Here is a 22,208-nt window from a genome sequence, read left to right as displayed (position 1 = left end):
ATGTATCCAATATAGACAAGACAAATACAATAATTTGTTTGTTATTAGTTTAAGTACACTGTCTATTGTTGTGACTAAAATGAAGATTGGATCAAATTTGATGATCAATTTATACAGAAATCCAGGTATTTCCAAATGGTTCACATACTTTTCTTGCCACTATGTTCTACTGTATGTTCTTAGCTTTGCTAAGAGATTTAGCACCTATTTTGATAAATGTATGGGACAAGTTGTTGAAGGCAATTACTAAGCATTCTGTGATATTTCTTCATTGTATAATCACTGTGATAACATGCACCAGCTTTCCATCTTTGACCTAAGTAAAAACCAATTCAATAAGTAAGAACCAATTCAAAGTTTGGTACCTTTGTCAATTACATAATTGCCAGTGCCAACATGATACTTCTGATGACTGGAAATGGAATGACCAAGTCTTACAATGAGATTTGTCAGATAGATACTTCATTTTGAAGATGAAGATCATAAAATTGAGAACATAATCAGCACCAGAGGTTTTATTTCAAAATAATTTATTTGCATATAATTGGAATGAAGCCATGTTGATACATCTGTGATGGCACTTAGTTTCATATAGATATCGTTTCTATACAGAAACCATGCATTCTTTTTCAGGACCTGGACAAAAATGGATAAATATATTAGTAAATAAATATATTAGTGACATATCACCATATTGAAATGTTCTATTATATATAAAATACAACACTTTATTTCATTTCTGTTTTTGTATTTCTATTTTTGTACACAACGTATCCAAAATATACTGACAGATCCCTTCAATTTCTATCGGGATTGTGCTCTATTAGAAAAAAGGCAGTTTCAGCTCATTATGCGTTAAAAAACAAAACAATGAACACAAACAAAAAACAACCCTAAAGAGGATAATAAAATCGCCCCAAACATTTCAGAGATGTTTGATACATTTAAGTTTTATATTTCCTTGTTCTGGTCGTTGGCATAGTTATAATGCCTTGATTTGCCTTGCTTTCAGTTTTTACTGAAAAATATTGGTTTGGCTGTGGATTCCAGTGCTGGTTGGTTGTGATTTAGTCATTTCAGCTAAGGCTAGGGAACTGTAGCCTGGAATCCAGACAGGTTTTGTAATGTTTCACTGTTGTTTCAAGGGAAAATGGTGAGTGCAGTGTTCAGTCTGGTTTAACCAGGCTATATAGGACTGTTCTCTACACAAATATATATAACAGAAACACAACCTGGAGTATTAGCAAGAGAAGCTGTCTCCAAAAAACATTAGAAACGAGGTATCGATATATATGGGGCTGTAATCCATGATTTTCCACTGTTTGACTGCATACGATTCCATTTTCAGATTTCTCTTGTTAGGTAAAACACATTTACTTGGGTTTAAGTTTGATGGAGGAGGAATAAAAGGCACAGGTTGATTGCATTCAAAACGGTGTTTCTTTGGTAAAATAACAAGAGCTTTAATGTATTAGGTCATTTGCTGATCTTATATCATAATAAACTTCAACCCATTGACAGGAAGTAGTGAATGCAGATCCCACAACTAACCTTTGATCCCACAACTAACCTTTTGAAAAGTGAATCCAGAAGGCACAATGAAGTAAATAGCATAGACAGACTTATCTCTTAATTACAAATTCAGAGTGTTACTAGATCAGACAAGGCTGTTTAAGTGCTTCCAGCTCTTTCGAAAATAGTCTGGGGATCAATAGGTTTATTCCATTAAAAACTAAGGCTCCATGTTTACTGTCTGTCTTAATGCAGTCTCCTTTCACATTTTCACAAAGAAATCAAATATATTGGGGGATATAACTCCACACATTTCAAGATTTTCTTTCTCCCAGGGTTTTTTTCTAGGATGTTTCACCAGGTTTCCATTTAAGTTAACTTAAGTTCATAAAAGGCCACAGCTTTGTTAAGTCAATGTTTGGTACACTGTGAAAAAAAATATATATATGCTGATTCAACGTACAATTGTAAGGATTACCAGCAGCGATAGGATTGTGAGTTTTCTCCATAAAATTCCAACCAAATTTTTGTTGTGAGTTTGCTCAATGCAATTTTGGTTGAGCAAACTCACAATCCTATTGAAGCTGGTTGCCTTATAATTGTACGTTGAATCAATATTTGTTTTTACAAGGTAGTGAATAATGTATGTTCCCAAAGTTGAATGAATTATGAATTATCATGACTTTCCTCCAGTTACATAGTAATTATGTACAGTGCATACGGATAGTATTCAGACCCCTTGACTTTTTGGATTACGACCCTTTGCCTGCCTTGACTTCCATTTTGCCTGCCCCGTGAAACAGATCAGGGTGTGACACCTCGAGTCTTCTTGGGTGTGACGCGACAAGCTTGGCACACCTGTATTTGGGGAGTTTCTCCCGTTCTTCTCTGCAGATCCTCTCAAGCTCTGTCAAGTTGGATGGGGAGCATCACTGCACAGCTATTTTCAGGTCTCTCCAGAGATATTTGATTGGGTTCAAGTTCGGGCTCTGGCTGGGCCACTCAAGGACATTCAGAGACTTGTCCCGAAGCCATGCCGTGCTTAGGGTCATTGTCCTGTTGGAAGGTGAACCTTCGCAAGTCTGAGGTCCTTAGCGCTCAGGAGCAGGTTTTCATCAAGGATCTCTCTGTACTTTTCTCCGACTACTGAGTAGTCTCCCAGTCCCTGCCGCTGAAAAACATCCCACAGCATGATGCTGCCACCACCATGCTTCACCCTAGGGATGGTGCCAGGTTTTCTCCAGGTGGGACGCCTGGCATTCAGGACAAAGAGTTCAATCTTGATTTGATCAGACCAGAGAAACTTGTTTCTCATGGTCTGAGAATCCTTTAGGTGCCTTTTGGCAAACTCCAAGCAGGTTGTCATGTCTTTTATTGAGGCGTGGCTTCTGTCTGACCACTCTACCATAAAGGTCTGATTGGTGGATTGCTGCAGGAACTCTGGAGCTCTGTCAGAGTGACCATCGGGTTCTTGGTCACCTCCCTCACCAAGGTCCTTCTTCCCCGATTGCTCAGTTTGGCCAGCATTAGGAAGAGCCTTGGTTGTCCTAAACTTCTTCCATTTAAGAATGATGGAGGCCACTGTGTTCTTGGATGCCTTCAATGCTGCAGACCTTTTTTGGTAGCCTTGCCCAGATCTGTGCCTCGACACAATCCTGTCTACAGACAATCCCTTCGACTTCACGGCCTGTTTTTTTTTGCTCTGACATGCACTGTCAACTGTGGGACCTAATATAGACAGGTGTGTGCCTTTCCAAATCATGTCCAATCAATTGAATTTACCCCAGGTGGACTCCATTCAAGTTGTAGAAACATCTCAAGGATGATCAATGGAAACAGGATGCACCTGAGCTCAATTTAGAGTATTTTTTTAATTTGTATTTATCCTTTATTTAACTAGGCAAGTCAGTTAAGAACGAATTCTAATTTTACAATGACGTCCTACACTGGACATACCCGGACGACGCTGGGCCAATTGTGCTCCCAATCACAGCCGGTTGTGATACAGCCTGAATTCGAACCAGGGTGTCTGTTGTGACTCCTCAAGCACTGAAATGCAGTGCCTTAGACCGCTGTGCCACTCACGAGCCCCCAGTCTCATAGCAAAGGGTCTGAATACTTATGTAAATTAGGTATTTCTGTTTTATTTTTAATATATTTGCAAACATTTCTAAACACCTGTGTTTGCTTTGTCATTATGGGGTATTATGTGTAGATTGATGAGGAACAATTGTTATTTAATCCATTTTAGAATAAGGCTCTAACGTAACAAAATGTGGAAAAAGTCAAGGGGTCTGAATACTTTCCGAATGCACTGTATACAATATTTTGCTGTAATGTTCCAAGATAAGAGCACCCTTGCTGAGCTTTAGCTGCTGGTATTTGGGAAATGGAAGGGAGAGATTGATTGGGTCATGTACTAGGACATTTGGTTAGAGGTCAGGGGTGAAGAGCAGGAGACATGGCGGATGTCCTTCCTGAGCTGAGCGAAGTTTCACTCACACTGTGTGATTTTCTGGAGGCAGGGTTCAAACAGTATTTCAAATAGTACCTACCAGGGTTCAAATAGTATTTGAAATTGTTCACATACTTGGAGCATTTGCATATTTTAGCCTGACTGGAGTACATGCCAGATGGGTGGGGTTTGCACTTTTGGGATGATTACATTTGTCCCATTGAGCCAGGCAAGCTTAATCAAGCACAGCTACAGTATTTGAAAGATGTCAAATACAGTTTGAACCCAGGTCTGTCTGGTGGACCCCTCCCTCCTTCACTGGCCACAAAATCAGCACTCAGATCAAACATAATAAGTAACCACTGGCAACATGAGAAATGACATGAGCAAAACTAAAATAGCTTGTAATAATAACACATTTCAGTGAATCTGGTTCAAAATTACAGACTACATTTTTTTACCGAAACACAAAGCAAACAAAATGTGATGGAAGCAGCTGCCATTATTGAATTAACCAACACAAGTCCCCATGCTAGCCTCTAGTGACCTCTCAGGATGCACACTGCTTGTAAGGCCGGCTAAGAAAATAACTTTTCCCCCAATGGGGCAGGTTGCCCAGAGAGAAGCTTCTAGGCTCTTTTCTGTAGCTCTGAGTACCTTTGCGATACCTACGCCACTGGAACACATTTCTGAATCTGATTTGAGGCAGGCTGGAAAGAGCAAGAAACCTCCAACTGAGCATCTATGGGGGTAATGAGGGAAAATCAAGTATTACTGAGTAGTACCTCATAATATAATCGATTAAGTGCTTAACTACTCAAGGAATTAGATATCCAATTTGTCCATGTGATTTCTACTGAGAGAAACAGTAGGGGAGTTTCGTACTGTGAATCAAGGCTCAAGTCCTGAGCAGTGAGAATTCCTAGCGGTCACTAAGGCAAACTGGGAACTTGTAATATCATGTCGGTATTTAATTCTTCGTGTAATTTACAAAACAAAACAACAAGGCAGAAGAGAATAAAACAAATTTCCCCTTTGTGATGTAGGAGTTGTTTTCCCAGCATCTCCCAGTCAGTCTCCATCTTGAAACAAGTACACCACTTAGCGACAAGAAAAGTCTAAATCAAACACATTGACATACTTGAATTCAACAACGAATATGAGCAATTTCAGGTCTCTACTTGACTTGTGTTTTCATTGATTTGATGGTCAAAAGAAACAAATGTTCAAAATAATCATAATCTAACTCATTTTGATCTCTGTTGACAGATGTAACTCAGCACTGACTGGGGGATTCTGGGAAGTGTAGTTTGAATGCAGGTATTTCATGTGGAATTATTTTGAAGACTTGAGAAAGATGGCCGCCGATGACGTGTTTGTCCATTCCGGCACCTGTGTACGTAGCAGCATGAGTTTGGGGATGCACCTCTCGAGTTAGTTAGTTATCACACACCGGACTCCTCCTCTGATCCTGGAGGGAGAGAAACAGACAATAGGTTTACTTACCTCTCTAACACACAGAGACACTCATATGACACACAGGATGGCAGGAAGAATAACACAAATGGGCATCTTTCTAAATGATCTTCCCTCGATTAATCGCATCTTCTCTCCTTGCCTTCTTTCCCAAAATGTAATTCAATTAAACTTCCCTCCAATTCGTCTGATTCGGCGGTGAGGAGACGCAAAGAATCGCAGAAAGTGCAATAGAGCCATAGAATATACTAGCACATTCAAGTTAGAATACGGGAGCAGCTGTTCACATCACATGTAGCTATAATATAAGGACTGATTGAACACCCACCCTGATTGTTGTGTAATGTTTGGCAGTATAAACAAAAGTCTGTGTTGCGGTCGTGCGCTGGGCTGTGGTGACCGTGGTGACGCCTGCTGCATGGGGGCGGGGGTCTGTCCATAGGGCCCCCCAGTCCTGGCCCCAGCAACTGGGGCTCAGAGTGGGCCTGCTGCACCCGCTTCTGCCACACTACATGGTGGGGCCCTCCACAGCAGGACCAGTCCTCTAGGCCCCCTAGGGCCCCCATACCCCCAGAGTCCAGAATGAAAGGCACAGGCATGGGCAGGTCAGGCGGGGGGCAGCAGTAGCTGGGGCCCTGGCCGTAGTGAATGTGGATGCTACAGTCATCCTGCAGTTCCAGGCTCTGGTGGAAGAGCACCGAGGGGCCGTCGAGGACGCAGCCGCCGAGCCGGTCTGCCCTCCGGTGGGGGTGGCCTCCACGGCCGTGGTCCTGGTGGCAGCAGGGGGCTGGGGCTGCTAAGGGTGCTGGTGCTACCAGGGCAGGAGGGGGGCCTGACGGGGGGCTGAGGCTAAGCTCATGGTCCTGACCCTCTATTCCGTGGCCGTGGACCTCTGTACTGTCTGTGTGTTCTGCCTTAGGGCACTGACAGGGGCTGTGCTTCAGAGGGCACACTGGGAAGTCCTTGTCCAGAGCCGGGGGAGAACCAGTATCAGAGCCAATAGCAACAGCAGCCCCCTGCTCCTCGTCTGACCCCCTGCCTGGCCCCTGTCCCTGGGCGTGCTCCCGCTCCCGCTCCCCGTCCTCTCCGTAGTGGTGGTGTCTGTGGCGGTGGTAGTGGACGTGGCTAAACACAGCCTGCGGCTGCTCCTCAGGGCTCCCTCGTCCTCTGTCTCTGTTCATCACTGAGTCCAGGGACCTTGGTCTCTGGGCCCCTGCCTCCATGCTGTCCCTGCGGCCTGTCCGTCCCAAACCCGGCCCGTAGTACACAAACGGATCATAGTCACTGCTCAGGGAGCTGCGGAACGTGGACCAGCTACCATACACACCCTGCAGGGACACGTCGGTACAGTTGAGCACCGAGTCACTGGATGAACCGTGACAGGGGCCAGAGCTGGAGTCACTGGCCGGCCCGTCTGCCAGGTAGCCACTGCGCTCCGTCCGGTAGCTCCCCCCAGAGCAGCTGCCTCCCTCGGCCCCCCGGCTATGGGCTCCCCCTTCGGAGGTGCGGGGAGCAAAGGAGGGGGTGTGGTGGAGCCTGGAACTGGAGTTGCTGCGCTGGGCAGGGCAGCCGGAGCGGTAGGCGTGGCAGGAGCGGTGGGACCTGGGGCCGTAGTGGGACCCCAGAGGGTGACCTGCTGTCCTGCAGCTGCTCCCGGCCTTGTGAGGCCTCCCGGGGCCCTCTGTAGGGTGGATGTATCCACAGCCGGAGCCAAGAGGCCAGCTAGGGAGGAAGCGGAGCGTCTGGGGGTCCAGGGGTGGGGAGCTGCTGTAGTGGCTCAGGGAGGGGTAGGGGCCGGAGGGGCCACGGGGGTAGTGAGGCCTCATGGAGAAGGGGATGGGATGCTGGGGGAAGGCGTGTGGGTAGGGGTGGGGGTGCAGGAAACCCTGGCTGTGCTCGGGGGTCTGCTGCAGTCTGCTCCTCTGGGGCTGACGTGACAGCTCTGTACCTGTGGAGCATAGGAATACACACAGTAAAGCAGACTACACACACACACACAGTTTATAAAACTGGATTTTTTGTGGAAAAATGTACTTGTGCTCAAGAGTGGGTAATGTAGTCTTGTGCTTCCCCCATTCTAAGGCCTGTTGTAGGCGTCCCCTAGTGGTCATGCGATGTCATTACCCATGATGTTGTGCATGCAGAGAGGACAGGTGCGGTGCTGCAGCAACCAGGGGTCCACACACTCCTTATGGAACTCATGAGCACACGAGATGATCCTCAGGTCCTGTCCATCCAGGAACTCCTCCAGACAGATGGCACAGACGGGGCTGGAGTTGGAACTGCTATTAGACCCCCAGCCCCCACGGTGGCGCTGTGAGCCCCCGCAGCCCTGAGAGCTGTACATTCGCGTCTCCAGACGACTGATGGCTCGCATGGTCTGCTGATGGACTGAGTCCTGTGGTCATAGAGGAAGAGGCCGTGTGGGACGGAGGTTAGAGAACTGGACTTCAGAACTGACTGAGATGTCTCAAAGTTCACATTTTGCTCCTCTCTGAGGGTTTTCTGGTGTATGTTCGAGCTGTATATACAGTGGACACTTTCTTTTGTGTTTGGTCGACAGTTAGAGTACAAAACCTGGTTGTATAAAACATCGTAAGTTAATTTTCCCCTTATCTTTTTGCTTCAAGTCTCCCTAACTTTAAGTCAGTTGCACAAAACATATTAAGGTGAATTTTCCCTTTAAATGAAGTGAAAAAGTTAAGGGTGCCCATGCAGTCCCTTAAGTGCTTCATTCTGTATGGATATCAATGTAAACAGTATTTGTGCAATGCACCTTAGACAGCAGTGCCACTCGGGAGGCCCTAGTCTTATTCTTTAACTTTGATTCTTGGGTGAGATGGAGAGGTGAATCCAACATGTTGCTTTCCTCTGCCCTGGTTTCAAAAGGAAAACATCCACCAGCCAGCTACTTAGTTAAACAATGTAAGGTGCACAATCCATGGCTACAAAGCTGTTGGTGAGCTATCTATCTAGCTACTCAAGGTTCACTTGATGTGATAGAAAGTAATAGCTGAGAAAAAAGTAACTAACATAAACGTGTTTATCTTCTGAATCAATTTGTTTCACCTGTCTTGAATGTAAAAATTATATTTTGAGATCCCCCAAAAATGCATCTCTTTGATGAGATGTTCAGTCAGTGAATCAGGTCGTCTCCATAGTACCAGAGACTCTTTCTGCCATATGTTCCTTCAAACTACTGTAAAACCCTTAAATGATGCCGTTACCTAAGGAAAGGTTTGAGGGGCTCTCTGCAACACCCTTAAACAATTCCCTTAGGTAAGGGAAAATGATGCATTAAGGGATGTTTTATGCAACCGGGCCCAGACCTAAACCACTTTAAGATGGCTGCATTTTGCAGAGATAAAGGCTTTTTTTTATTGAGACTTGTGTAAAGTGTATGTGTTGTTGACTGACTCACCCAGGTTCTGTTGGACTTGCATCGGTACCGGAAGGCAAAGATCAGAACGATGGCCAGAATAGCCAGGACTATAGTGAGCAAGATACCAACATCATAGTGGGGCTGGAAAGAGAGAGAAAGAGTGAATGTTATTTCATAGTAGAGATTGGGAGACTGTCACACCCTGACCATAGTTTGCTTTGTATGTTTCTGTTTTGTTTGGTCAGGGTGTGATCTGAGTGGGCATTCTATGTTGGATGTCTTGTTTGTCTGTTTCTGTGTTTGGGCCTGATATGGTTCTCAATCAGAGGCAGGTGTTAGTCATTGTCTCTGATTGGGAGCCATATTTAGGTAGCCTGTTTTGTGTTGGGTTTTGTGGGTGGTTGTCTCCTGTGTCAGTGTTTGTACCACACGGGACTGTTTCGGGTTTTCACGTTTCTTGTTTTGTAGTTTATTCATGTATAGTTAAGTTATTAAAGAACCATGAATTATAACCACGCTGCATTTTGGTCCGCCTCTCCTTCCCAGGAAGAATCCCGTTACAGAGACATGCATTTAGAGCGGACCTTTGAGGGAATGTAACGAACAACTTCCATTATGTGTCTCTTCATATGCATATATATAATAATAATAATAATAAATACAATACGGCTATATATATATATATATATATGGCTATATAATAAATAGAAAACATGTATAAAAACATATATCATGTATTTATTATATAATAATAATAATAATATGTGATATTCGGCATGTGTGTATTTTGTTCCTTACCCATTTTGGGTCCTCTTTTTTGATGTCGATGCGGACTCTAGCCTCCTCGTTCTTGTTAACCAGTCCCATCAGCTCCTCAGCATCCTTAGCCTTCACCAGCACCACCGGAAGCGGCAGGGAGTCAGACTCATGCAGCTACACGTGTGTGTGTGTTGGGGGAAGACATACAATGGATAGAGGAGGGGAAGACAGAAAATGAATCATTGATAAATCAGTAACACTAAAACAATTTTGTCTCTCTCGGTCAGGTCAGGCTATGCTACTTTATTGTCCTCTGCTCTCTCTGATGGTTTCCACCATTCCTCACCTCGAGAGCAGCGTCTTTGTCGTCGGTGACATCGAAGATGACAGCCTGAGCACCTCTCTCCAGTGCCAGGCGAGCCTGAGGGAGACGACACAGGAGAGATGACTGTTAACATAACATGTTGTTATAAAGAGGAGAAAGAACGCGAGAGAGCGGGGAGGAAGAGAGAGAAAGGAGAGAAGATAAAATGAAAATCTCACAATTGGATCTCACAATAGAGTGCAAAACAAAACTCCCCTGTATTTCGAAGCAGTGTAGTAATCTTCTACTGTACATGGTTTGCATAGTCAAGACTTCATGGCAGTCATACCCCACTGTCTCCAAATGCCAAACAAAGTCAAATTACAGCCCTTCTTCCTTACACAATCCCAACCTGGCTGGCTCTAGACAACACACTACACACAGTATTATTGAATGGGAAAAGACTGCAGCCTGCACAGCACAAGCACTATTCTTAATGGAGTACACCTCTGCTTGACAGTGACACACATAATAACATTGTTAAGCCCGGACAAGACAGGAGATGGGGGAGTGAGAGAGGGTTGGACAGAGAACACATGAGAAGGTAGAGGTGCCTGCAGCAGGGCACGTGGAGGGGTGGGGTAGAGAGAGAGCAATGAGAGGGCAGAGAGGGGCTGTGTTGTGGTAACGTGTGCTGAGGGAGGACTGTATGCCATCTCCAGTTTCACACCAAAACAAACATGGCAGCAGAGCAGCAGGGCTGGGGAACCTGGAAGCAGAGAGTACACTACTGCCCACTAGGCACAAATGAGTTGTTTCAACGTAAGCATCTACGTGGAAAATACATTGGATTTGTAATCACTGTTGTTTTGAGGGTGAGATTTCAACCACAGGATTATGTCATCATTGTAACCAATTTTCAACATAGGCAAACCTTGTATCAAATATGTTACATTTGTACCTTTGAACAACGTCAGATCTTCAACGTTATATTCACTATCAGAAGAAAAAATAAATAGGCTGGGCAGCACCTCCTACTGGAGAGTTGATGTACAACTATTAATTTAGTCTCCCATCAAGGGTTTTAACCAGACCCAACCCAGCTTTTATATTTGTCACTGACTACTCCCGATGTGCTATCGTGAGAATAACTATTGAGAGTTCTAAATATATTCACTATTGCCATCGAAGTCAATCCAAAGGGTAGGTTTAACAGAGCAAATGAAATGTAACCATACTTTACAAATCGTATTTCATCGATGATAGTATTTAGGCCTATATAGCGTTTTCAAAGTCATCAACAGCTATTGTTTCAATTCAACCTACGGTTCAACTAAAAACAGACAATACATTCAAGGACTAGGGTTTCAAGCTTTGGTTGATTTCAAATTGAATTTTCAAGTTAATCAATAATATGTAGGATTCACGTCTCAATCTCAACCAAAAATCTAAGTTAAAGAATAGGACTAAATCCAATCAAACTTAATTTAAAGTGCATTTAAAGTTTGATTAGATTTAGTCCTATTCTATAAATTTAGATTTTTGGTTGAGATGGAGACGTGAATCCAACATCTATCTCAGTAATGAATTTGTAGACAAACTGGATATTAAATTGTGTTTGACTGTCAACACAGCAAAAAATATCAACATTTGAAGGAGATCTTCTGCTTAGCTAGTCCCATCTGTGTATCTGTTGAGACACTGACTTAGTCTGGCTTAATTCCAGTTTTTCTACAGATGAGTAATTAGTCATTTGGAATGGTGGATTCACGTATTCATCGCAATCAAACATCTAAGTTAAAGAATTGGACCAAATTAAATCAAACATGAAATAAAGGTTGATTTGATCCTATTCATTTTTTCCTCTCGATTTTGTCTCATTGCTGCAACTCCCCAACAGGTTTGGGAGAGGCAAAAGTCGAGTCATGTGCCCTCCAAAACATGACCCGTCAAACCACACTCCTTAACCTGGAAGTCAGCTGCACCCACGTGTTGGAGGAAACACTGTTCGATTGACAACTGTAGTCAGCCTGCAGGCACCCAGTTCAATTGTGGAATAGTTTTCCTTCTTAATGCATTTGAGCCAATCAGTTGTGTTGTGACAAGGTAACACTATTTGGTAAAAGACCATATTACGGCAAGTACAGCTCAAATAAGCAAAGAGAAACGATAGTCCATCATTACTTAGAGACATGAAGGACAGTCAATATTGTTCTGGTTCTGGTTATAAATGGTTGAAAGCGCAGTGATAACACATTCAGATGACAACGAAACCCCCAAATCTGACATTGTTTTAACATTGGAATTTGGTTACGCTTTTAGATGGTTGAAAGCATCAACTTCTGGCTGTCTTTTTGAGTGGGTGAATAAAAGGTGAAATCTCATTGATCAATGTCTCAACCAAACATTTTCATGTTGAAATGTATGTCCAGTGGGTGGAAACCGGAGGACAGAACATACACTACGGCACAACTGACCCAGCACCTCCTGTATCTTAGAGCCTAACCGATATATTTTTTGGGGTCCGATACTGATTCCGATTTTTGGGGGTCAAAACTTTCCGTACCGATATATCTGCCAATGTACTGTTTTACAGTGGGGAAATTAAAAAGTGTAATTTTTCCCCAAACAGAATTCTCATAAATTGGGGCGGCAGGTAGCCCAATGATTAAGTGTTGGACCAGTAACCGAAAGGTCGCTGGTTTGAATTCCCAAGCCGACTTGGTGAAAAGAGCAAGGCAATTAACCTTAACCGCTCTGGATATGTGTCTGCCAAATGAATAAAATGTAAAATTGCCATCCAAAAGAGCAATTGTCCAATAACTATGCTTCAAATGTTGATTTCATACATTGTGACAATAATGACATCACGAGAATGGCCCCAAGTCTTCAGACAAGCATGAGATTCCCTTTTTTCATCCTATTTATTATCTGCCAAAACCGATAAAGCGTTAAAAGGCCAATATCGGCCGATAATATTGGTGAACCGATATTTGTATCTATCCCTAGCCTTTTCTATCCCTAGCCTTTTCTATCCCTAGCCTGTATCTATCCCTAGCCTTTTCTATCCCTAGCCTGTATCTATCCCTAGCCTGTATCTATCCCTAGCCTGTATCTATCCCTAGCCTGTATCTATCCCTAGCCTTTTCTATCCCTAGCCTGTATCTATCCCTAGCCTTTTCTATCCCTAGCCTGTATCTATCCCTAGCCTTTTCTATCCCTAGCCTGTATCTATCCCTAGCCTTTTCTATCCCTAGCCTGTATCTATCCCTAGCCTTTTCCCTTTCTAAAGAGCTCATATGGGCCCTGTCCTGAAAGGTTCTATGAGGTTTGCATTATGTAATGTTTACATACAAATTCCCCAATGTTGGGAAAATATAGCTTTCTGAATAAGAATAAGTTGGTGTACTCTACAATAACCAAAGGCATTTTAAGAGTGTCCCTGAATAAATCATTGAGATCAACCTTTTCATCAATGTCTCAACACATGCTGTGAAGAGGGTTGCGTTCCTGGTTGAATGACTGAATGGCTGCCAATGTCTTTAATGAAGTGGAGCCGCAAGCTGAAACAACTGATCATCCAGGTCAAACACAACACTAAACAATGTCTAGCAGGTTAAAATCAGCCCCAGGTGGCAGGGAGCCAAGAGGTAAACACACACGCACGCACGCACGCACGCACGCACGCACGCACGCACACACACACACACACACACACACACACACACACACACACACACACACACACACACACACACACACACACACACACACACACACACACACACACACACACACACACACACACACACACACACACACACACACACACACACACACACACACACACACACACACACGCGCACACACACGCGCACACACACACACCACAAATCCAGGTGAAGACATCACTCAGCTAAACCATTTATCACAAGTTAATGAAAAAAACAGTTAGAGGAACGGCTCCATTGAACTCCGATCACTTTTTAACACTTCAAAAAACCAAAAGGGAAAGTTAATACATGACAAGAAAAAGAGTTAATACATGACTAGAAACACACTCATTTCATTTGACTGTATACACAAACTGTCAAGAGCTAGAGGTGCACCCCTCCTTCCCCTGTTTCCTGAGTGGGTATTGTGACATGTAAAAGCTGTTGAGTACTGTACAGATGCCGCATCTAAACTTGATCATCATGTTGTTGCATGGATTTTCTTGCACAGCAGGATATGCAAACTTAAAGTCTATTCAAGGTTTAAAAAGGCTTCTAAAGTTTGTAATTTGTCATTTCAGACTTGATTTGCCCTAACAAAACATTTATCAACCCTTACAAAAAATGTCCATTAATTATAATCCACATAATATTTCACATTTCCTGTTCCCGCAGGATTATTTGTCTGCTGTGAGAAACTAGTTCAAATTAAGATACGGCATCTGTCTGTCTGTCTGTGTGTGTGCGTGCGTGTATTATGAGTGTCAATGTGGGAAAGTGGGGCATACTGCATATTCTAATGGTCCAGTATTCCTCTACCTCGAGCCACTCAGATGACTAGGGTTGGGATCAAAGTTCACAGTGTCAACGGTCATAAGAAGGTCAGATAGAAAATGAACATGTACATGTATCCCTTTGTTGTAACGTCCAATGCTTGTCTACTGCCCAAGTCGACAACCTCCAACCCATCATTTCATTTGGGCTGTAATTGTAGTACGCAGCATGAGACTAAATGGGGCGCAGCGACATGAGTAAGAAGAAGCAGAGCTTCAACATGTGGGAATCTGCTTTACCTGGAGTTCAATAGTTCTCTACCAAGCAAGAAGCACATGTCTTCTAATCGAGGTAATAAATGGAGAAAAAACTATACTTGTGGTATTGTACTGAGGACAAGCACACACACACCCACACCCACACACACACACACACACACACACACACACACACACACACACACACACACAGACAGACACACAGACACACACACACACTCTCTCCCTACTAAATACATTTAAATGGCCTCGACCACAGAGCTGCAAGACTACTCCACTAAAGAACCGCAGTAGCCATTTCAGGAATACATCATAATATTCTATTATGCCATTATAGTATCACAATGTGGACCGGTGGCAGTGGTCAAATGCTGGCTAATAATCCCATAGGTTTCTGTGAAGCCACAAAGCCGGAAAGGAAACAAACTCAAATAACAGAAAGAACTCATGCTATGACATGACTCTTGGAATTATATTTAACGTTTATTTATTCTTTTACAATCCCTTTAACAAATAAATGCAGACTAAAACAAGGCAATGAGAGCCAAAATGTATGTGGAAACATTCCTGTTTTGTTATGGTCGGAGGAACAGTACTGTAACAGCCAGCTTTGTGGTTAGCAAACATCCATCCTAGTGATACAACAACATGATAGGACAGATTTGATCGGTAGATAGAAAGCACCTCCACTTGGCGTTTGAGCCAAAAACTAACTCTCCACTTGTGCCATCATGACAGATTTAACTTCATACAAATGTCATCAATTAAAGTCAATTTAAATAAATAAATATTTGTAGCTACTTTTTAAGTACACGAAACAAAATCATTTGATTTACTTTAATTGATGACATTTGTATGAAGTTAAATCTGTCATGATGGCACAAGTGGAGAGTTTGTTTTTGGCTCAAACGCCAAGTCTAGGTGCTTTCTATCTACCGATCAATGGATTTCACATGACTGGGAATATAGATATGCATCTGTTGGTCACAGATACCTTAAATAAAAAAAGGTAGGGGCGTGAATCAGAAAACTAGTCAGTATCTGGTGTGACCACCATTTACTTCAAGCCGTGCGACACATCTCCTTCGAATAGAGTTGATCAGGCGGTTGATTGTTGCCTGTGGAATGTTGTCCCACTCCTCTTTAAAGGCTGTGCCAAGTTGCTGGATATTAGCGGAAACTGGAACATGTCGTACACGTCTATCTAGAGCATCCCGAACTTGCTCTGGTGAGCATGCAGACCATGGAAGATCCTTGCGACATGGGGCCCGTGCATTATCATGCTGAAACATTTTGTATTTTTTATTTCACCTTTATTTAACCAGGTAGGCAAGTTGAGAACAAGTTCTCATTTACAATTGCGACCTGGCCAAGATAAAGCAAGGCAGTTCGACACATACAACGACACAGAGTTACACATGGAGTAAAACAAACATACAGTCAATAATACAGTATAAACAAGTCTATATACGATGTGAGCAAATGAGGTGAAATAAGGGAGGTAAAGGCAAAAAAAGGCCATGGTGGCAAAGTAAATACAATATAGCAAGTAAAACACTGGAATGGTAGATTTGCAGTGGAAGAATGTGCAAAGTAGAAATAAAAATAATGGAGTGCAAAGGAGCTAAATAAATAAATACATAAAATAAATACAGTAGGGAAAGAGGTAGTTGTTTGGGCTAAATTATAGGTGGGCTATGTACATGTGCAGTAATATGTGAGGTGCTGACCATTGGTGCTTAAAGTTAGTGAGGGAGATAAGTGTTTCCAGTTTCAGAGATTTTTGTAGTTCGTTCCAGTCATTGGCAGCAGAGAACTGGAAGGAGAGGCGGCCAAAGAAAGAATTGGTTTTGGGGGTGACCAGAGAGATATACCTGCTGGAGCACGTGCGTGGGTGATGCTATGGTGACCAGCGAGCTGAGATAAGGGGGAGATAAGGGGGGATTTTACCTAGCAGGGTCTTGTAGATGACATGGAGCCAGTGGGTTTGGCGACGAGTATGAAGCGAGGGCCTACAGGTCGCAATGGTGGGTAGTTTATGGGGCTTTGGTGACAAAACGGATTGCACTGTGATAGACTGCATTCAATCGGTTGAGTAGGGTATTGGAAGCTATTTTGTAAATGACTTCGCCAAAGTTGAGGATTGGTAGGATGGTCAGTTTTACAAGGGTATGTTTGGCAGCATGAGTGAAGGATGCTTTGTTGCAAAATAGGAAGCCAATTCTATATTTAACTTTGGATTGGAGAAGTTTGATGTGGGTCTGGAAGGAGAGTTTACAGTCTAACCAATCAATGATGCAGCAAGAGCGGCATCATTGATGTATACAGAGAAGAGAGTCGGTCCAAGAATTGAACCCTGTGGCACCCCCATAGAGACTGCCAGAGGTCCGGACAGCAGACCCTCCGATTTGACACACTGAACTCTATCAGAGAAGTAGTTGGTGAACCAGGCGAGGCAATCATTTGAGAAACCAAGGCTGTCGAGTCTGCCGATGAGGATGTGGTGATTGACAGAGTCGAAAGCCTTGGCCAGATCAATGAATACGGCTGCACAGTAATGTTTCTTATCGATGGCGGTTAAGATATCGTTTAGGACCTTGAGCGTGGCTGAGGTGCACCCATGACCAGCTCTGAAACCAGATTGCATAGCAGAGAAGGTATGGTGAGATTCGAAATGGTCGGTAATCTGTTTGTTGACTTGGCTTTCGAAGACCTTAGAAAGGCAGGGTAGGATAGATATAGGTCTGTAGCAGTTTGGGTCAAGAGTGTCCCCCCCTTTGAAGAGGGGGATGACCACAGCTGCTTTCCTATCTTTGGGAATCTCAGACGACACGAAAGAGAGGTTGAACAGGCTAGTTATAGGGGTGGCAACAATTTTGGCAGATAATTTTAGAAAGAAAAGGTCCAGATTGTCTAGCCCGGCTGATTTGTAGGGGTCCAGATTTTGCAGCTCTTTCAGAACATCAGCTGACTGGATTTGGGAAAAGGAGAAATGGGGAGGGCTTGGGCGAGTTGCTGTGGGGGGTGCAGTGCTGTTGACCGGGGTAGGAGTAGCCAGGTGGAAAGCATGGCCAGCCGTAGAAAAATGCTTATTGAAATTCTCAATTATAGTGGATTTATCAGTGGTGACAGTATTTCCTATATTCAGTGCAGTGGGCAGCTGGGAGGAGGTGTTCTTATTCTCCATGGACTTTACAGTGTCCCAGAACTTTTTTGAGTTAGTGTTGCAGGAAGCACATTTCTGCTTGAAAAAGCTAGCCTTGGCTTTTCTAACTGCCTGTGTATAATGGTTTCTAGCTTCCCTGAACAGCAGCATATCACGGGGGCTGTTCGATGCTAATGCAGAACGCCATAGGATGTTTTTGTGTTGGTTAAGGGCAGTCAGGTCTGGGGAGAACCAAGGGCTATATCTGTTCCTGGTTCTAAATTTCTTGAATGGGGCATGCTTATTTAAGATGGTTAGGAAGGCATTTAAAAAAAATAACCATGCATCCTCTACTGACAGGATGAGATCAATATCCTTCCAGGATACCCCGGCCAGGTCGATTAGAAAGGCCTGCTCGCTGAAGTGTTTCAGGGAGCGTTTGACAGTGATGAGTGGAGGTCTGACCGCTGACCCATTACGGATGCAGGCAATGAGGCAGTGATCGCTGAGATCTTGGTTGAAGACAGCAGAGGTGTATTTAGAGGGCAAGTTGGTTAGGATGATATCAATGAGGGTGCCCGTGTTTAAGGCTTTGGGGAGGTACCTGGTAGGTTCATTGATAATTTGTGTGAGATTGAGGGCATCAAGCTTAGATTGTAGGATGGCTGGGGTGTTAAGCATGTTCCAGTTTAGGTCGCCTAGCAGCACGAGCTCTGAAGATAGATGGGGGGCAATCAGTTCACATATGGTGTCCAGAGCACAGCTGGGGGCAGAGGGTGGTCTATAGCAGGCGGCAACGGTGAGAGACTTGTTTTTAGAGAGGTGGATTTTTAAAAGTAGAAGTTCAAATTGTTTGGGTACAGACCTGGATAGTAGGACAGAACTCTGCAGGCTATCTTTGCAGTAGATTGCAACACCGCCCCCTTTGGCAGTTCTATCTTGTCTGAAAATGTTGTAGTTTGGGATGAAAATTCCTAAGCCAGGATTCAGACACAGCTAGAACATCCGGGTTGGCAGAGTGTGCTAAAGCAGTGAATAAAACACACTTTGGGAGGAGGCTTCTAATGTTAACATGCATGAAACCAAGGTTATTACGGTTACAGAAGTCATCAAAAGAGAGCGCCTGGGGAATAGGAGTGGAGCTAGGCACTGCAAGCCCTGGATTCACCTCTACATCGCCAGAGGAACAGAGGAGGAGTAGGATAAGGGTACGGCTAAAGCAATAAGAATTGGTCGTCTAGAACGTCTGGAACAGAGAGTAAAAGGAGGTTTCTGGGGGCGATAAAATAGCTTCAAGGTATAATGTACAGACAAAGGTATGGTAGGATGTGAATACAGTGGAGGTAAACCAAGGGGGGTTCCGTGTGGTAGAGGGGATCAATCGAATTCGCAAAAATAATAATAATAAAAAAATACATTAAAAAAGAATAATAAATAAATAAATAAAATAAATTGTCCGATAGGTCTATTCAGATAGCAGCCGATAAGACAGCTAACGATTAGCAGACCGCAGATGGGCGTTGAGGTAACGTCGCGACGGAGGAGCCAGCCGGATAACTCCCTCGGGCAGATAACGTCGGTAGTCCAGTTGTGAAGGCCCGGTGGGGCTCCGCGTTGGCAGTAAAACGGGTCCGGATAGGTGATTGTAGCCCAGGAGTGACTGATGGAACTCTTCAGCTGGCTAGCTCCGGAATAATTGACGTTTGCTCCGCAATCGACATAAACCGATAGTCACACGGATAGCAGTTAGCTAGCTGTGAGATCCAGGTCTAAATGTCCAGAGTTTGCGGTAGAAATCCGGGGACATGGAGAGAAAAATAGGTCCGGTATGTTCCGGTCCGAGCCGCGCCGTACAAAACTGGCGATAGATTTTCGAGCTAAAGGATAGCTGATGACCACAAACTGTGGTTAGCTGAATACTAGCGATTAGCCAGTAAAGAAGCTAACTAGCTTCTGATTAGCTTCTGGTTAGCTTCTGGCTAGCTTCTGGATTAGCTTCTGGTTATCTTATGGTTAGCTTCTATGGAGGATTACAGATTTGAGGTAAATAATACTTTCTTTTTTTTAAATATAAATTGGTGAGGAGAGTTGCAGGAGAGTGTTTTGAAGATGAGTTTATGGAAAATAAAAATAAAATATAAAAATGTATGCGAAGAAAGTTGTAAATATAAATATATATATATATATATATATATATATTTTATACGGGACACGACAAGACGAGGACAAAAGACATCTGAACTGCTATGCCATCTTGGAAAATAAACATGAGGTAATGGCGACGGATGAATGGCACAACAATGGCCTCAGGATATCGTCACTGTGCATTCAAATTGCCATCAATAAAATGCAATTGTGTTTGTTGTCTGTAGCTTATGCCTGCCCATACCATAACCCCACCACCTCTATGGGGTACTCTATTCACAACGTTGACATCAGAAAACAGTTGAAACCATGATTCATCTGAGAAGAGCACACTTTTCCAGCATGCCAATCGGTTACAATGCCCAACTGCAGTCAGGTCAAGACCCTTGTGAGAACAACAACCACATAGATGAGCTTCCCTGAGACGGTTTATGAAATTATGTGCAGAAATTCTTCTTCAGTTGTGCAAACTCACAGTTTCATCAGCTGTCCGAGTGACTGGTCTCCGACAATCCCGCAGGTGAAGAATGTGAAGGATGTGGACATCCTGGTCTGGCGTGGTCTGAGGTTGTGAAGCTGGTTGTATGTACTGACAAATTCTCTAAAATGTCATTGGAGGCGGCTTATGGTAGAGAAATTAACATTCAGATCTCTGGCAAAAGCTTTGGTGGACATTCCTGCAGTCAGCATGTCAATTGCACGCTCCCTCAGAAATTGAAACATCTGTGGCATTGTGTTGTGTGACAAAACTGCACATTTAAGAGTGGCTTTTTATTGCCCCCAGCTCAAGGTGCAGCTGTGTAATGATCATGCTGTTTAAATCAGCTTCCTGGTATGCCAAACCTGTCAGGTGTATGGATTATCTTGGCGAGAAATGCTCGCTAACAGGGATATAAACCAATTTGTGCACAACATTTGAGAGAAATAAGCTTTTTGTGCGTATGGAACATTTCTGGGATCTTTTATTTCAGGCCAGGAAACATGTGACCAACAGTTTACATGTTGCGTTTATATTTGTGTTTAGTGTAAATATCTGCACTCAACTTATGCAATAAGTTAGGAGATAAAGAAGATCGCTTTCTTAATTTCACCTGTCACATTATTTTACATTATGAAGCTTACAGTAGTTCCCCAGAACAGTTGAGGCAGTAACGTGTTTGTTTGTAAATAGCACAGAGAAAGCGGGCGCAGGTGAGTCCATCTGTGTATTGACAGGGGTAGGGTTTTATATTCAAAGTCTACAATGTTTTTTTTTGCTACAATAGTGTGATCAGGGACGTGCAACTATAGTTTTTCTTAACAGAAAATACATTAGTGCCACACATTTGTCAGAAATCAGCTTCATTTTAATCAGATGACAACAGAAGTGCAACGCTATTTGGCTGGCAGCCACCTAAGTAAATGAGTTTACAAGAAGAAGAGAAAAGTAGGCTGGCTTCACCGACCGAGAAAGTACCACAGAAAAGCAGCTACACATCAGTCAGAGCATCTAGTGATAGAATGCCCATTCGTGAATTCTCATCCGAGCGGAAAAGTGCAACTGAAGCACAAAATTACTCTGATGCCGAAAATAGACGCCCAATGGGCTTTTTTGCCGTTTTTTTTGGTGCCTCCTTGTGTACTAAGCTGGTAATAACATAAATCTCGGGCTGAGAGAAGGACTGTAGACGATATGAAAATCTGGATACCATCCAACCCTAATCCAGAGCAATTTACAGGGGCAGCAGGTAGCCTAGTGGTTAGAGCATTGGGCGAGTAACTGAAAGGTTGCTGGATCGAATCCCCGAGCTGACAAGGTAAATACAAAATACATCTGTTGTTCTGCCCTGAACAAGGCAGGTAGGCTGCCCAGGTAGGCTGTCACTGTAAATAAGAGTTTGTTCTTATCTGACGTTCCTACTGTAGTTAAATAAAAGTTACAAATTAAACTAAGTTAGGTAAAAAAAAACAAAGTGCCTTGACTTTTTCCACAGTTTGCTGTGTTACAAAAGTGGTAATAAAATTGATTTAATTGTATTTTTTTTGTCAACGATCGACACAAAATACTCTGTAATGATAAAGTGGAAGAAAATTATAACATCAATATTTCTTGATTAGAAAAGTATTCAACCTCCTGAGTCAATACATGATAGAATCACTTTAGCAGCTATTATAGCTGTGAGTCTTTCTGGGTAAGTCTCTAAGAACTTTGCACACCTGGATTGTACAATATCTGTCCATTATTCAAACAACTCTGTGAAGTTGGTTGTTGATCATTGCTAGTTA

The 22,208-nt window shown here is 43.3% G+C and overlaps 1 protein-coding gene across 1 annotated transcript in view; it reads right to left on the bottom strand.

Annotated features, from left to right (window-relative positions):
• Positions 1-5,295: 5,295 nt before the first annotated feature.
• The window catches only part of LOC109893033 (E3 ubiquitin-protein ligase RNF43), a 165,288-nt gene continuing 148,375 nt past the window's right edge, over positions 5,296-22,208 (bottom strand). The window contains exons 3-8 of the mRNA XM_020486027.2: positions 9,931-10,005; positions 9,624-9,758; positions 8,865-8,966; positions 7,568-7,841; positions 5,772-7,391; positions 5,296-5,438 (exon numbers count right to left, since the gene is read on the bottom strand). Of these exons, the coding sequence (XP_020341616.1) occupies positions 5,413-5,438; positions 5,772-7,391; positions 7,568-7,841; positions 8,865-8,966; positions 9,624-9,758; positions 9,931-10,005 (2,232 nt within the window). The 3' untranslated portion in view covers positions 5,296-5,412. The remainder of the gene's footprint in view (positions 5,439-5,771; positions 7,392-7,567; positions 7,842-8,864; positions 8,967-9,623; positions 9,759-9,930; positions 10,006-22,208) is intronic.

Source organism: Oncorhynchus kisutch, linkage group LG6 (genome assembly GCF_002021735.2).
Source record: "Oncorhynchus kisutch isolate 150728-3 linkage group LG6, Okis_V2, whole genome shotgun sequence".
NCBI lineage: Eukaryota > Metazoa > Chordata > Actinopteri > Salmoniformes > Salmonidae > Oncorhynchus > Oncorhynchus kisutch.
This window is presented reverse-complemented; position numbering and strand designations above follow the sequence as displayed.